This window comes from Octopus bimaculoides, chromosome 10 (genome assembly GCF_046866305.1).
Source record: "Octopus bimaculoides isolate indiv1 chromosome 10, ASM4686630v1, whole genome shotgun sequence".
In the NCBI taxonomy this organism is placed as follows: Eukaryota; Metazoa; Mollusca; class Cephalopoda; order Octopoda; family Octopodidae; genus Octopus; species Octopus bimaculoides.
In genome coordinates, this window is record NC_142937.1 from 72,267,883 (window position 1) to 72,285,593 (window position 17,711).

At 36.4% G+C, this 17,711-nt stretch overlaps 1 protein-coding gene across 3 annotated transcripts in view; it reads left to right on the plus strand.

Moving 5' to 3' along the window:
- Nucleotides 1-17,711, plus strand: part of LOC106875903 (GON-4-like protein) — a 78,562-nt gene that overhangs the window by 26,595 nt on the left and 34,256 nt on the right. For 2 of the 3 annotated variants that reach the window (XM_089358785.1, XM_089358786.1), the window contains exons 11-18: nt 1,196-1,282; nt 2,663-2,801; nt 3,589-3,727; nt 7,175-7,331; nt 8,813-8,932; nt 9,875-10,065; nt 12,367-12,539; nt 13,799-14,639. In XM_089358785.1, coding sequence (XP_089214911.1) covers nt 1,196-1,282; nt 2,663-2,801; nt 3,589-3,727; nt 7,175-7,331; nt 8,813-8,932; nt 9,875-10,065; nt 12,367-12,539; nt 13,799-14,639 — 1,847 coding nt within the window. The remainder of the gene's footprint in view (nt 1-1,195; nt 1,283-2,662; nt 2,802-3,588; nt 3,728-7,174; nt 7,332-8,812; nt 8,933-9,874; nt 10,066-12,366; nt 12,540-13,798; nt 14,640-17,711) is intronic. The other variant, XM_089358787.1, reaches the window with a different exon arrangement.

The window sequence follows — 17,711 nt, forward strand, 5'->3', positions numbered from 1 at the left end:
CTTTCATCCTTTCAGGGTTGATAAAATAAGAACGAGTTGAACACTAGGGTTGATGTAATCAACTTACTCCCTCTCCATAACTTGCTGACCTTGTGCCCAAATTTGAAACCAATATTAACAACATATGGTGATTTAAAAAGATGTATTAGAATGTATATAGACATGGTTTATTCATACTGATATATTGAATTGTTCATTGATTTAAACTGATACAGTGAATCATACATATACCATATGTGGTGATTTAAACAAAAAGTAGTATAAAGAAAGAACAGCATCAGTATCCACCTATATCTCTGTAATTGCTCAATTTGCTAGAAATAGCAGCCAAATCTCCCTCATCTTACACTCTTCTATCTTAAAAATGGAAAAACACATTGGGCAATTTAATACTTGTGTTATATGCAAAAGGCATGATGGCCTCAGTTGGAATACTTTGACTCCAGGTTTGCTCAATCAGGGCAGACCTGAAATTAAATAATAACAAAGCCCCTCATTAAAAAGCTAACAGAAAAAAAAACAACAACAAATGTCCCCTTACTGATAATATCATTACATGATTCTCATTGCCTCATTTCTAAATATTTTACTGTTTCTGGTGCCTTGCTGTACTCAAGAAGATGACTCATCCTCCCACAGCAAAAGTTTTAAGGCCGCTTCCCCTGATGAATAGGATTGGTCTGCAAGAGCCTTGTATCAGTGCCACATAAAAAGCACTTGTGTTGGCACCATGTTAAAGCGCTTGTGTTGGTGCCAGTTTAAAAGCACCCAGCACACACACTATAAAGTGGTTGGTGTTAGGAAGGGCATTCAGCTGTAGAAACCAAGCCAAATCAGACTGGACCCTGGTGAGGCTTTTCTGCTTGCCAGCTCTGGTCAAACCATCCAACTCATGCTAGCATGGAAAAACAGATGTTAAAGGATGATGGTGATATTTGATAGCATAACAGACAAATGGGCATATTAGATGCATCCCAATTTCAGCAGTACATATTTAGGGAAAAAGTTTTTAGTGTATTAAAGCATGTAATATGTTGGGTGATTTTCTTTTTCTGACATTTTTTAGGAAAACAAGTGTGTCTTATGTGCCATCAAAGTTTTACAGAACTTATATGTGTTATAAAAGTTTTTACAAAATTTATAGCCATATGTTTGTTAATCAATAATTTTAATTTCTTTTTTCATTTCGTTTCAGCACACCCAACTTCTTTGTCAGCTGGCACTGTTAACCCATGGCCAAGAGGATTATATTAATGAAAGCAATCAATGCATTAAATTTTTGGTAAGTTTATTTCACTGTTTTGCTAAATGGCAGACCCGTCTGGAATCTCTGTGAATGGCTTCCAACTGCTTCTTAATAAGTATGCCTTTCTGTTTCTCAGAAATTATGCTTATCCTGCAAGAATATAAATGTTCTTCTTTATAATTATTTACTGACTACAAGTAGTCATCATAATTATTATCATTTAGCATCTACTTTTCCATGTTGAGGCAGATTTTCTATGGCTGGATGCCCTTCCTTTTCCCAATTCACATCTGTTTCAGGCAAGTAATATTTCTCATGGTCAGACATGTTTTTTATGGAAAACTGGAAATGAATGCCATAGCTTGTATGACAGTGAAGCTCATTTATAACTGTTATGCATTGTCAAGGTGAGGGTACATACATTTACATATATGACTGGCTTCTTTCAGTTTTTGTTACCAAGTCCACTCACAAGGCTGTGGCTGGCCCAGGGCTATAGTAGAAAACACTCGGTCAAGGTGACATGCAATGGGACTGAATCCAAGACCACATAGTTGAGAAGCAAACTACTCAATCACACAATCATGCCTGCAGTAGTGGCTGACATAATTACAGTACTTAAAACTTAAGATCTTTTTCCATAATTAATGAAATATAACTGTTACCACAATGTACTTGTCTATAGTAAAGAATTATTAATCTATATCCAATATTTGGCCTAAATAATTAAATTTGTGACTTGCAGAGACTACTAGTCACTTGAAATGGCATCCAAATCTTCCTCAAATTACACAATATCATCTTAGGGAAAAAAGAAACCTTTGGATAATTTATTCTTTGATACACTATGTTGGAAACAAGATAAAGATGGTTATGGCGAGAACACTTTTGATCAAAAACCTCCTTGATTAGGTTTACACAGTTGCTGCTGCCAATCTATTACTTTAGTAGAGTATCAATATGTTTTTATTTATCTTTTCTTTGATTCTAATATATACTGGCTGAATATACCATCGTTGTGGGCAATTTTCACAATAGAATACCTTTATTTAATTTTTTTTGTTGCATGTCAGACCATGTCTTCTTCGATGGATAAGCCGATGATGAAGTTTTTGCTTTTCCCTTTGGTGCATAGATTAAAAATTTTTTCATAGCTTACTGTTGATGCTTTGTAAGGGTCTTTCCAACTCTGTTGCACTAATGAAATTCCTCTCACACACACATACTCAGCATGAGTGATATATATATATATATATATATATATATATATATATATATATATATATATATAGAGAGAGAGAGAGAGAGCTTGATCTCTAAAAATCATTGGCATCAGTTTCTTTCTCCTTAATATTATTTTTACAATTGATTAGTAATCCAATCCATTTCTTTTCTTTTCATTTTTCTCATTTTCAGCAAGAATTAAAAATGTTTGGTAATCAGAGCCCAGCAAAGGACAAGTCAGTGTTTCTTGCTAGCAACTTGGAAGGATCCTTAAAAGTCCTAGAGGAATTTCAACCAAGTGTGACGAAGAAAAATTTTTGTAAAAGTAATGGTAAATACAAAATTTGTGAATGTGTGTCTGGGTTTGTATTCTGGATTTGTTTGGATGTGGTAGTGTGGATATTAGTTTTAGTTAATTGTATAAATAAACATTGGTTTTGCATGCTTATATGTTGTGTAGCAGTTGGATATGTATTGATGCATCTATAACTTCAAATATATATATAGAATATGCTGTTAGAAGGTTATTTATGCGATATGGTCCCTAATTGGTTCATCTTCTTATATTAGAAATATAGAATTTGATAACCTCTTTACTGATGATATCTCAAGATAACAGAAAAATCTATATCTTTCATTGTGGTATTGTCTTTTAATATAGTTGGGATCAGTTGAATATTGTAATCATTCAATGGAAAATAAAACAAAATATATTTGGCTAATAATCCCTAGATGACAATAACATTAGATTTGGCAGAGTAACATTAAGATCTCTTAACGACATCTGTTGGTCTAATATATAGTCATAGATTTAGAAATAAACAAAACAAATGACTTTGTCAAGGGGCTATCAAATTAATTCCTGAAATTTGTTGTGATATTAAACATTCACTTATATTATTATTATTTAAAAGTTTGTCCAATATTTTAATGTCTAATATTTGGTTTATAATCAACATAAATATACATTGTGTTATCTGTGTTATTATTTCTGCTCACTTTTAATTTCCCTTGCTCAAACTTAACATTTAATCACTGAGAGACTCTTCACCCCTTCTAAGTAATTTATAAAAAACTTTTAAGAATTGCCCTAATGTTCTTTCAATTTCTGTTTGCAGGTTTATCTGAAGACCTAAAAAAGTTATTTGTGGCAAAGTCAGATATTTTCCTGTATTCGCCATTGTTGCCAATATGTGGCTTCACCCCTAAAGTTAAGCTCAGGAATCTTAAACTTACCTTTTCTCCTGCTCAAGACAAGTAAGTAGTGGTGATTTTAAATTTGTGTGTGCCTGTGGATTCTGATCTGATGTTTGTGTATCTAATTAAACAAGCATGCATTGCTACAACGAGATATGTAAGAGTGAATATTCCTGAAACTCTAGTGCAAAGATTATAGAATGGTAATGGGTTTTCAGTGAGCTAAGTTCATGGTGCATTCATGTTCAAGTAATTCCTTACATGTCATTTCTTGTTAATGGTAGCAAAACAGTTACCATATTCCTTTTATTCATTTTATAATATTTACATTTTGTTGTGTCTGGGGAGAGTCATTCTGTTTCAATGCCTTATTAATTAACACTCACCAGTTCAATTTCCACTCATTTACTTATTTATTTATTTTTGTTTTTCTAAAATTTTTGTTGCTTGTTGCAACCTCTTCAATAGTTGTTGATTCTGTCCATTATCGGAACTGCGTTCTTTATGTTTGTTTGTGTGCATCAATGTGCATGTGTATACACATGTATGTGTGTATGCATGTGTGTGTGTGTGTGTGTGTGTACACTTGTATGTATATATTCTGCATATTTATGTGTTTGTACATGTTTATGTGTGTGTGTGTGTGTGTGTGTGTGTACCCCTGTCTCCTTGTGTATGCATATTTGAGTGTGTCTATGTGTGACTGTATGTGTGTCTCCATATGTGTCTTTGTGTATGTGTGTGGAGTGTGCTTGTGTATATGGTCATGTGTTTCCATCTCCTTTTGTGTATGTATGTGTGTGCTTGTCTGTCCGTATTACCTATGTACCTGTTTATCTACTTATCTATCTTTTTATCTAGATATCCATTTACCTACCTATATATATTTGCCTACTAACAAATCTACCTGTGTATGTGTAACTGTGGGTATTGGGGTATCACTACCTTCTACATGTATAACATTTATACTTCTCACTCTAATATTATACTGTTGCTTTTTGTTACTGCTGTAGTGATAGACATTAACACACCTGTGTGTTTAAAAGATGGACTCGTCTGATTGTTATATCGTTGATGACGTCAGAGGGTGTTTTTGAATCTTGCATTTTGCTAAGTAAAAAATAAAAAGTACGTCTTGTGATGACATTAATTTTATCTCCACTTCATTAAATTATATATCCAAACGTTTTAAGGATATAAAAGTGGCGATGAGATATTCGAAGCTTGCGCCAGGCGTTCAAATTTTTTTGGTACGAAATCAAAGAAAAATATCATTTACATGGAAAACTTATTGGCTTGCCTGGTGCAGTTGCAACAGCAACAACAGCAGTTACAATAACAACTACAATAGCAACAATACCAACAGTTGCTGGAATTAATGATGAAGAAGTCTGAAAGTACTTCATGTTCGTTCTCACCAGTTGGCGTAGCAAACTCAATTGGAGAATTTATTTATAACTCAGGAAAAGGTACTACTTTTTCTGCATATTTTAGAAGATACGAAGAAATCTTAAAAATTGGAATGACGGGAAGGTGCGACTACTTTTAAGGAAGTTATCCCTTGCCTAACATGAAAAAAAATGTACTTATATTCTCCAAAAGAAACTAGGTCAAAAATTTTCAAAAGAAGTTCCTCTTCACTACTCACTTGCAGCGTTTAGATTTAGTTTAAAAAGGTGATGAAAATTTCATCATCTATGCTGGGATTGTTAACAGAGAGTGTGAAAAATTCATATTAAATGAATTAACGCAGGAGTGGCTGTGTGGTAAGTAGCTTGCTTACCAACCACATGGTTCCGGGTTCGGCACCTTGGGCAAGTGTCTTCTACTATAGCCTCGGGCCGACCAAAGCCTTGTGAGTGGATTTGGTAGACGGAAACTGAAAGAAGCCCGTCGTATATATGTATATATATATATATATATATATATATATATATATATATATATATATGTTTGTGTGTCTGTGTTTGTCCCCCCCCCCCTGCATCGCTTGACATCCGATGCTGGTGTGTTTACATCCCCGTAACTTAGCGGTTCGGCAAAAGAGACCGATAGAATAAGTACTAGGCTTCCAAAGAATAAGTCCTGGGGTTGACTTGCTCGACTAAAGGCGGTGCTCGAGCATGGCCGCAGTCAAATGACTGAAACAAGTAAAAGAGTAAAAAGAGTAGCTCCGGATCTGTTCAAATGTCTAATTTTTGATCACTTGCTAGCTACAAGCAAAGATGCTAATATATGTTTCTGTATATTAACAAAATTAGAACAGGACCAAAAATTAACTCTCCAGGCAGTGTGACTGAAGAATGCCAGAGGATTATAAATTTAAGACATGACGCAGACTCTTTATTACGTTATATCAGTGTTCTTTCAGGTATACATTATGTTACACTAAACAGATTTCATGAACCCCTTCCCATATATCAGGGACAGTACAGTTACTGTATAAAAAAGCATTTTGGACCATGTCAAAATAAAAATAAAATATAAAAAACCAGCAAGACTTATCTCATTAACACACTACAACCATTGTGCTGGTGTCTTGAAATAAGTTTCAGTACATAATGTAAAGTGGTTGACATTAGAAAGGACATCCAGCTATAGAAACTATGCTAAAGTAGACATTGAGGCTCAAGACAGTACTCCGGCTTAGATACTTATCAAACCAGTCAACCCATGCCAGCATAGAATGTGAATGTTAAATTATAATGATGATGATAATGATAATGATGTGCTGTGTCTCCTTACTGTTTCTCTCTACTTTTCTAAAGTAGAATGCTCCATGTCTCCTGCATCCAAACTGATCTGATGCATCTGGTTCATTTTCTTGTCATCTTCATAGTATGTCAATCACCAAATACTTAATACAATTCTTTCCTGCCTTACATATCTCTCTCTCTCTCTCTCTCTCTCTCTCTCTCCCTCCCCTCCCCTCTCTCTCTCCTCACACAATCCTCATTCCCCCAGACATCAACCTACAGAAGTTTAAGCTGGACATTGTGGACAGGTGGAGGCTTCAAGTATTACAGGTGCTTCCCTTCCTTCTCAAATCAAATTCTGATATCTATTAATTGTTATATCTCAATATCTATTGATTATTAATGTTCTTGCCAGTACCGCCTGACTGGCCTTCGTGCCAGTGGCACGTAAAAAGCACCCACTACACTCTCTGAGTGGTTGGCGTTAGGAAGGGCATCCAGCTGTAGAAACTCTGCCAAATCAGATTGGAGGCTGGTGTTGCCATCCGGTTTCACCAGTCCTCAGTCAAATCGTCCAACCCATGCTAGCATGGAAAGCAGACGTTAAACGATGATGATGATGAGTGACTTGATCAGTTCATTACTCAGTGGCAACTTAGTACGCCTGCCTGAACAACCTCACCTATTTCAATGTCTTGATTTACCATCATTTCTTTACAGCCATTATTAATGTCTCACTATGAGATAACTTCATGTTCATGAATTTACTAATTCCTCTCTTTTTTTTTGGCTTTTATTTTATTCATTGTAGTCTTTTAGCTTTGGGCTTTGAACAGTTCCGTCATGTGAATTCATTTAAAAGGTGTATGTACATCAGACAGTTATTATTACCCTGCCGAACTGAAAAGCAAATCAGGGCACGGCTAAAAAACCTTCGTTCCAAAAGAGCTGTTGATAACCCTGTCAAGGTAAGTGCTTTGATAACAGATTTACATAAGATTGTGAAATAGCGGAGAGAGAGAAAGAGAGAAAAGTAAGACTGAAAAATAAGATTTTTTGTCTTTTAAATAGTTTACTGGTTAAGACCTTTAGAAAAAGTATAGCTAAATGCAGGAGTGGCTGTGTGGTAAGTAGCTTGCTTACCAACCATATGGTTCTGGGTTCAGTCCCACTGCGTGGCACTTTGGGCAAGTGTCTTCTACTATAGCCTCGGGCCGACCAAAGCCTTGTGAGTGGATTTGGTAGACGGAAACTGAAAGAAGCCTGTCGTATATATGTATATATATATATATATATATGTATGTGTGTTTGTGTGTCTGTATTTGTCCCCCCACCATCGCCTGACAACCAATGCTGGTGTGTTTACGTCCCCGTAACTTAGCGGTTCAGCAAAAAGAGACCAATAGAATAAGTACTAGGCTTACAAAGAATAAGTCCTGGGGTCGATTTCCTCGACTAAAGGCGGTGCTCCAGCATGGCCGCAGTCAAATGACTGAAACAAGTAAAAGAGTAAAAGAGTAAATGCAGTTATAAGTTACCGTATTGAATTTTGATCTTAATCGTGATTATGCACATGAAAACAATTGTATCCTTGGGTTCTTTGTACAAAATCTGGTACAAGGAATAATTGAATCTGTATTGTTTTGATGGTAACAGTTACCAGCAGTGTAAGGGTCTTTTGTGTACCATTCTTGAATCTCAAAAAACTTTTAATCATCTAAACGTGTTTTTCAAATGACATCATTTGGAAGCAAAATTGTCAGGGAAAATGGGTTTATGCTGACTTTTAAGTTCCAGGACAAACTTATCACAGAATGAATTCTCTAAAGTTTTTAGAGAATAAAAAGCTAAAAGTTTTACATTTTATTGGTGACATTCAAACGGATGCATGGTGTCACAACTCAGACTGTCCAAGTACAAAATTAGAACTAGTTTTGATGCTACAAGAAATATTTCACAGAAACAATTCTGTCAGAAGATTCTGCTATTCTTTAGAATAGATTTCAATCAAATTGTCATCAATATTGACAAAAGACCAGAAGAAGAATGTGTCCATTGATTTAATGTTACTGAGTTTTAAAGAAAGTGGCAATTATTTTGGTTGATGAAGAACATGGCCAACATGATATTTTGAAGTGTTGTGACAGTGACGTCATCATCATCATCATTGCCATCATCAAATTCATAAATAAAACTCCTCATTCATGCGATGCTTTGCAATATACCTTGCTTTTTGTCCACAAAGAAGATTGGTATCACTTTAGTACTTTTTAGTTTGATGGAATCCCTTTCAAGAGAAATTATATCCTGTATTGATTGTGCTTATTGATTGATGATTTGAAGCAGTTGGTTCCCTAATGAAATATCTTGGTCTGTTTTAGTACTGTATAGTATATAGCTTTGTGTAAACTCTGTTGGTGTATTTAATTATGTATTTTGTGGTTTACAGGTTGTTGCACAAACTATGAAACTACCTGATGACTTTCCCACTGCGACACTGAGTCAAGCTCAAAGCTTCTTATCTCCTGAGGGAAGTTCACCTCACCCAGATGCTCCAAACTGGTACAAAGTAAGTTGAATTAACTGAATACTTTTTAACAATACTTTTTTCTAAATATTAGGAAAAGATCTCAGACTAATGTAATACATGTTAGGGGACAGAACAGTTTATAAAAGGAAGTGACCTCATGATGAGTAAGTCTCCCTCCTAAGAAAAGCTGCCAGTTGCAAGTGTCAGTCGTCCAGTTGAACCAATTAGTTATGTTTCACAGTAACGAGATTTAGTTTCAGTTAAATATTTTGTCTGCTAGTTTAATTCATTCATTCACACTGTCTGCTTGTATATGTTTGCAAGTGTTAAATAAAATTCCGTTGAGGCATTGATTTATAACCAGAAGCCTTTCCTTTTGTTAACTGTCACCTGTTTTTCAAGTAAAGGAGTTTTCATTCCATTTAACTTTTGAAAACAACAGGAGGTACTGGCTGATATGTTGACCAGGAAATAACAACTGCTGCTGTCTTTAGGTTGGCAAATTTCTTTTTTTTTTTTTTGTCTTTTCTTTTACGGAATCGCAGAATGTGAACATGAACACAGACACATATATACATAGACTGTGTGTGCGTCTCAGCATGGAAAATGGATGTTAAATGACGATTCTGTTTACCAAATGTACTCACAAGGCTTTGATCATCCCAAGGTTTTAGTGGAAGATATTTACATAAGGTACCATGCAGAAGAATTGAACCTGAAACCAGGTAATTACCAAGATAACATCTTACATATGGCTTTGGTACATTGCACTGAGAATGAACCTGAAACCATGTGGTTGACAAGAGAACTTTCTAACCACACAGCCATGCCTGCATTTATATATATGTGTATATATATTGTATGTTCAGTGAAATAGTAAGTTTGTGGTGTGACATTTAATATTAGACTGTGTAATTACCATTTGATGGACATGTTTATGAAGTGAGTTTCTATTTTTCTCTGTCTTGTGTTATTCTACAGTTGATAATTGATCCTCCGTCCGAAAAGACCTCGCTGCTAACACGGAAAGCTACTAAACCCAACAGCCGTCGGAAGCAAGTTAAGAGTAAAAAACTAGTTGGAAGTAATCTACAAACATCGAAGGAGAAATTGGTCCTCTCGTCACCTCCTACTCTTGCAATAACTAGCGTTAACTTGGTACCAACTGATGCGTGAGTATTGAATCTGAAAATATGCTTATATCTTATAAATCTTTGATGTACACAACTACTACATATCAATATTCTAACAATTCTTTCATCAGTTCTCTTGATTTTGGACAAAGTGTGCCTGGTTGCATGATGCAAAACCATCTATTTAAAGTGTTGTTATTTTAACCTTTAATCCTAATTTTATGTAAAAATGTTATATTCCAAACACTAGCTTAATGATGGAGAGGTTAGTCTACACAGTTAGTAGAAATATAACTATGATGATATAATTATTATATCTGTAAATGATGTTGCATTTAACTTTTACAAAGTTTACGTTGTCTTTATGCCACTGTTTACTCCCTGTGGCTAATTCTAATCGTCAGCTCTCCTATTAGTATTTGAGAATATCAAATTTGCAAGGAGGACACTACAGTAAACTTGTTTAAACTCAGTGTTTTGCTAGAATTAATGAAAAGAGAATTTAAAAGTTTTCAAGATTTGATTTCACAATTTTGAAGCCCTGAACTAGTTGACCATATAACACTTAACCTATTTTCTATTGTTTTCATAAACTCGGTTTATGTCAGTTTAAATGTTTATTTATCAAGTGGCTTCCCACTAACTCACCCACCCACCCACCCACTCACCCTCTCTAATCCCCTGTCCACTTCACTATATACATCTCTCTGTAACTTGGGTATATGTTCCCTGCCTTCTCCCTGTCACATTTCTACCATCTCCTCCCCTCATCTGAGTTAGCCATGGTCCTCTTCTAATGCATGACGCCTTTTTCTATCCCTCAATGTTATTCCCTCTACCCCTAGTTGAGGGGTCTTTTCCTGCAAGTTACTTGCTGACCTCACTGCTGCTAATGCCATGTGAAAAGCACCCAGTACACTCTGTAAAGTGGTTGGTGTTAGGAAGGGCATCAAGCTGTAGAAATTATGCCAAATCAGACAGCAGAGCTTGGTGCAGTCTTCTGACTTGCCAGTTCTTGTCAAACTATCCTTCCCTGCCAGCATAGAAAACAGACATGAAATGATGATGATGGTATAAATAATTCTTCCTGTCCCTTTTCTCATTGCACTGTGTTCTTTAGTGAAGCATTTAACAGTACTTCTTCACTTTTTTTAATAATAACCTACCGGACAGCAGACCCTGGTTCCACAGGGTTTATTTTTAACCTGGCCTAAGAATGTCCTCTGGTTCCACTATATTAGACTGTCAGTTTTTCCTTTTCTGTTTTTTCCTCCCACTAATCCTGAGAGAGTTATGGGGGTAAAGTCCTCACACACCTCTTCCATAGGGTCTTATCAGAAGCAATTATTATTACACTTTCCAGTTGGATTTCTTGCTTTAATTAACCGAGACTATGAATATTATCTAACCATCTTGATCTTCATCAAACCCCTAGACTCCTGCCAATTGGCTTGGCTTGAAGAATCCATCTTGTGATTATTTCTTGCAACATTCTAATCACATATCCATAAAACTAGCACTGTTTTTTTATAAATGCAGAGACCTGGAGTAACTCCCTGATCCCTGAGCTATACACTCTGTCAAGTTATGTTACTACAGAAATCCTTCATAGGAAGTCCATTTTGCTTGCTTGTATTTGCTGTTTTATGCTGCTTATATTTAACTGTCTTCAGTCCTAATTTTTTGTAAGAACGTTTTTGTTATGTTTTAAACATCAGTTTTAAGATGAGTTGTTTTACTAAATCTCTCAAAAGTCTTGATTATTTTCGAAATTGATTAAACATACGAGCAGTACTTTTCATTAGAAATTATTCACTAATGGTTTAAAATACTGTGACTAATTAAGAAATCCTTAATGTGATAATGTATGTGTGTATCATGGAACCTTGTTCAGATATTGAAGAACAGATATTGTATATGAATAGCAGTGGCAGCAAAGAAGTTTATTTGTATTTTCTTGATCTGATAGAATAAGCATTTAAATTGCCATTAACCCTTTAGCCACATGTGGCCTAAATGCTCTACCTGTTTCATATTCAAACTGGCCAGATCTGGCTTCTCACACTTAGCCTACAATGTCATTCTAAAGATAAACTATCACATCACTGAAACCTCAATGCTAGATGATAATGTATGATTAATTCAAAACAGTGTGTATGAATAAGCATTACGTTTGATAGAATGATCTGAATGTTAAAGAGTTAAATCACACTTGATATTGTGAAAATCAAAAAATTCACATTAGATTGTATCTGGAAAAATTGTGATGTGGTTGACCTGGTGACAAACAAGAAGAGATGTCTAATAATGAAATTATCTTTTATTTTGATTCACTTTTAGCCAAGAAATTTCTCAGAATGTCCACCTGATGTGTGGAGGGACAACATCAGAAGTTATACTCTCAGATTTCCGTCCAGGTCAGCTGTCCTCTAGTGCCAACACTCCATCAAAGTTAGCTTCACCATTGGTCAGTTTTGAACAAAGGGATTCTTCACCAAATCCAGACAAATCAGGTGATCATCATTTATGGTTTAATGTCCCATGATCCAGGCTGAGATGGGTTCAGTCAGTTAATTTATGTTTGTACTTTGTTTTTGGGATGGATGAAGTGATTAGTTTACTAAATATTGGGGCAAGTATTTCCACTATTGAATGGTTATCTCTTTAGCCATTTAACTGTGTAGAAGGACGGTGTCTGTTGTTGTTATACTGGCAGATGGAGGAAATCTCAAGAAGTTATATCACAAATTTTGAACTACTGTTCTTGTTAGTAGTTTTTAAAAACACCTTTGTTAATGGAGCCATTTTGTGGTTATTAGAAATAGCAGCCACATCTCTCTTAAATTATGTAGAAAAAGGACATTGTAGTCTGGAGTACACAATGCCTAGATAGAAAAAAAGTGATGGGTTGATCCCAGCTGAAATACCTTTGATCGTAGGTCTCAATCAGGTTTGATCTGGTGCTATAAAAAAAAACAACCTTTATTCATGTGTCTTGGTCAGTTTTGGACCTATTGAATAAGGTTTGCTAGAATTAGATTGTTTTTACATCTCTATTACAGTTATTTGCCTTATTCTTTGGCCTTCATCTCTTTCAATCACCTCTTTTTGTTAAGTGCTCCACTATCATGCTACTACTACAATCATAGCATGTGTCCTGTGGGTGTTATGATGTGTTTTGTGTGTCAGTGATGGTGGTTGTGTGCTGTCATTCTGCTTGCACTGGTAATACATGTTAACAGGGAACTCTACAATTCCAGGCTAAATGTACCAAGTACTTTGTGGTGGTCTGCCATCAGAGATATCAGCAGTTTGTGATCGTCAAAAGCTCCACTCCATTTCACCCCCAGTTATGGATTAAATAACCTCTTTGCTTTGTTCGAGATAACATCAGACCATTATAGAAATATCAGAGTAGATCCCTGACACAAATATCTCAGTGTTACATTTGAGTTTGACAATTTTTCCAGTAACTTCTACAACCAAAACTAGTACCAAACATACTACCTTCCTCTCCTCAGATCACTACTTCATACATGGACAACCCAATGCCTTATAAACGTTTCTTTCCTCTCTTGTTTTTTTGTTTTCTCTTACCCCAGTGAAGACACTCTTTCTGTTATCTTCTAAAACTGACAGTGGCCACCATTGCTCACAATCACAGTAACTAAAGATAGTTTGTGGTGTGATAGAACTACAATAAATGTGATAATTGTAGTGGTGATGATAATGGTACCATTTTATCTTCAACTTTTTCTTTTCTTCTCTTCAGAATCACCAGACCATGTTGCCAGTAGTTCTATCGATGTTATAGCGACAGTAGCCAGCCAGTTATTGTCAAATAGTAACCCTATTGTTAGTGCCAGAAACTCTGCTTTCATATCTGAAGCCTTAGCCAAGCAAAAAGAACTCCAGAAGACCCCAACCAAAAACCTGCTTCCTGTCTATGAAACTGTACAGTCAAAAGGACTTCTTTCAAGCAATAAATCTGCTGTTTTTAAGCACCTTGCACCCAAACCCCAACAGATTTCTCCGCCTGGTTGTCGGCAGATATCTCTGTGTTTGGAGAAGAAGCGCAACAGTCCTCGCAGGCAAAAGTTGCAACAAAAGGCACGTCTTATTTGTCCGAAAGGAGTTTTGATAAAACCTCACTTCTCACCCACCAGCATGGCAGCTTATGGACTCCGGAAGCGAGCAAAACGGTCACCACGAATGACTACAAGGAATGCTGAACCTCAAACCATTCTGCCTAAAAATGTTACCCAATCTCCAGGTCTTGAGAATGCTTGTTGTAACCTCAGTACAAAACGGTTAAAGGAAGTATTGCCACTGAACCAAAGATCTTCAGTTTCTCTTAGACATTCAACAAATACTCTATCCAAAAATTTGAATGATTCCGGCAGCAGCGTTAAGAAAGATGACTGGTCGGGTCCAAAGACAGTAGAAAAATCTCCTGCTGCACCTACCAGTCAAACGGAAGACACTGATACAGCCGGTACTGCTAGCAGTGGGATAACCAGCGGGAGTTGTTGCCAGTCGGAGAATGAAAACTGTCTCTTGGAGAATGGTGATAGCCATATTGCAGATTTGATGGCGGCTAGCAGCACAATCGGGTAAGATTTCTTGACTTTGTTGTTCCTCTCCTGGAAAATTTGTGTAAAATGTCTTCTTTCAAGAGAATAATTTATTCTAACTGTTCACACCTACAAGCTTTTGCTGTATTTAGAGATGTTTCTAGTGAATCTAAATATCCACTCTTCAGCAATAATTCAATATAAGAAATGATATTTTAAATGAGAGTTTTATATATATGTATATATATACATACAAATTTGTATATATATATATATATATATATATCATCATCATCATCATCGTTTAACGTCTGCTTTCCATGCTAGCATGGGTTGGACGATTTGACTGAGGACTGGTGAAACCGGATGGCAACACCAGGCTCCAATCTAATTTGGCAGAGTTTCTACAGCTGGATGCCCTTCCTAACGCCAACCACTCAGAGAGTGTAGTGGGTGCTTTTACGTGTCACCCGCACGAAAACGGCCACGCTCGAAATGGTGTCTTTTATGTGCCACCCGCACAAGAGCCAGTCCAGGGGCACTGGCAACGATCTCGCTCGAAAACCCTACAAGGCCAGTCAGGCGGTACTGGCAACGGTCACGCTCAGGATGGTACATCTTATGTGCCACCCGCACAAGAGCCAGTCCAGGGGCCCTGGCAACGATCTCACTTAGCTTGCCGGGTCTTCTCACGCACAGCACATTTCCAAAGGTCTCGGTCAGTAGTCATCGCCTCGGTGAGGCCCAATGTTATCTTCCAAGAGAGTTAGAAGTTGTGAATCCAACCAACTGAGGGATAATATCTATCCAATATACTGCTGGTAGAATACCCAATTATTAATACACAAGTGTTTTTTCATTGCATGGCAATTACATTACCGAGTGTAATAAATGGGTGAGGGCAAAAAGTTATTTTACCCTTAATTTATACAGCAATAAGAAAATGGAGGGGATTGAGAGGTGGTATTCATCAACTTTTAGGCATTATATTATGTCTATTTATTTATTTTTTAAAAAGACACTTCTAACAATATACATACATGTATAACATATTATGCTTTACATATATCATCATCATCATCATCGTTTAACGTCTGCTTTCCATGCTAGCATGGGTTGGACGATTTGACTGAGGACTGGTGAAACCAGATGGCAACACCAGGCTCCAATCTGATTTGGCAGAGTTTCTACAGCTGGATGCCCTTCCTAACGCCAACCACTCAGAGAGTGTAGTGGGTGCTTTTTACGTGCCACTGGCACGAAGGCCAGTCAGGCAGTACTGGCAACTGCCATGCTCAAAATGGTGTATTTTATGTGCCACCCGCACAGGAGCCAGTCCAGGGGCACTGGCAATGATCTCACTCGAAAATCCTACGAAGGCCAGTCAGGCGGTACTGGCAACGGCCACGCTCAAAATGGTGTATTTTATGTGCCACCCGCACAGGAGCCAGTCCAGGGGCACTGGCAATGATCTCACTCGAAAATCCTACGAAGGCCAGTCAGGCGGTACTGGCAACGGCCACGCTCAAAATGGTGTATTTTATGTGCCACCCGCACAAGAGCCAGTCCAGGGGCACTGGCAACGATCTCGCTCGAAAGTCCTTACACATGCTGCGGGCACAAGTGCCAGAAAGGCGACGCTGGGCACAGGTGCCATCACGATTTCGCTTGCCCCAACAGTTCTTCGCAAGCTAAGTTTCATGTCCAATGAAAGAGACGACGTTGGCATGGGTGCCAGTCGTCGAATTTAGTACGATTTCGATTTCACTTGCTTCAACAGGTCTTCACAAGCGGAGTTTAGTGTCCAATGAAGGGAAGGTACGCATAAGTGGGCTGGCTACACCCCTGGCAGAGGCCTTGGATTTAGGTCTCACTTGGCTTGCCAGGTCTTCTCACGCACAGCATATTTCTAGTAAAATACCAGTAATTATTAAAATATATAACGTAGAGTATAGAAAGTAGGATAATATCTTACAGCTGTTTCGGCCAAGAAGCCATAGTACCCTATTCTACTTTTATCCCTCCAGTGAACTGAAGTATTTGGTAGATGAAAGTAAGGTACTTGGGTGTGCCTCTGGGCTTCGTCAGAGAGTTTAGCAAGTTCATAAGGTTAAGTTATAAATATAGATACATACATATATACATACATATACATAAATATACATAAACACATACATATATTTAAATGTATATGCATATGTATATGTATATGCATACAAAGGAATCGATTATTATTATTATTAGGTGTATTATATTATATTATTCTTATTAGATCAAGTGTAAACAGAGGTAGGAGAAAGTTATTAAAAGAGAAATAGTAGTGCAATTTAAAACATCAATGTATCTTAAGATTATTGTAATTATGTAGGAATGAAAAGGTATCTACATGAGGAAATCATATATATATACACATATACATACATGTATATTTACATACAAACATACCCATAGGTACATACGTATTACATGTGTTGAGAAGGGAGTATTATTGCAGCAGTTCATATTATTCTTTTTATATAATTATAATAATTATACACAAACCTATATATATTCATATAAACATGTGACATGTTTTCTATTGAGGGCTTTAGACAAAAGTCCACAATAAGTGGGTTAGAGTTTATATTAATACCTGTGATATTAGTTGGTACTACAAGTCATAAATTTCTGGGTATTAATCAATATACTTTATTATTTTCCATTATTTTTTATTTATCGAGTAGCTGAAATCCTGCGGGAAGTGGGGAGGGGGTTTTGGTCAGTCCCGTAATCTAATTGGTCATCTATTGTTTTAAAAGGCCATGACTTTGTTATGGTTGGTTAATGGATAACTGATAACATAAAACAAATTAGGCAAATATATATATAAAAATGTATATAAATAAAACAAAAACAAAATGTAAATGAATTCATATACATGTATGTATATTGTTATAATTGTCTTTTTAAAAAATAAATAAATAGACATAATATAATGTCTAAAAGTTGATGAATACCACCTCTCGATCCCCTCCATTTTCTTATTGCTGTATATATATATGTATATCATCATTATCATCATCATCATCGTTTCACATCCACTTTCCATGCTAGCATGGGTTGGACGATTTG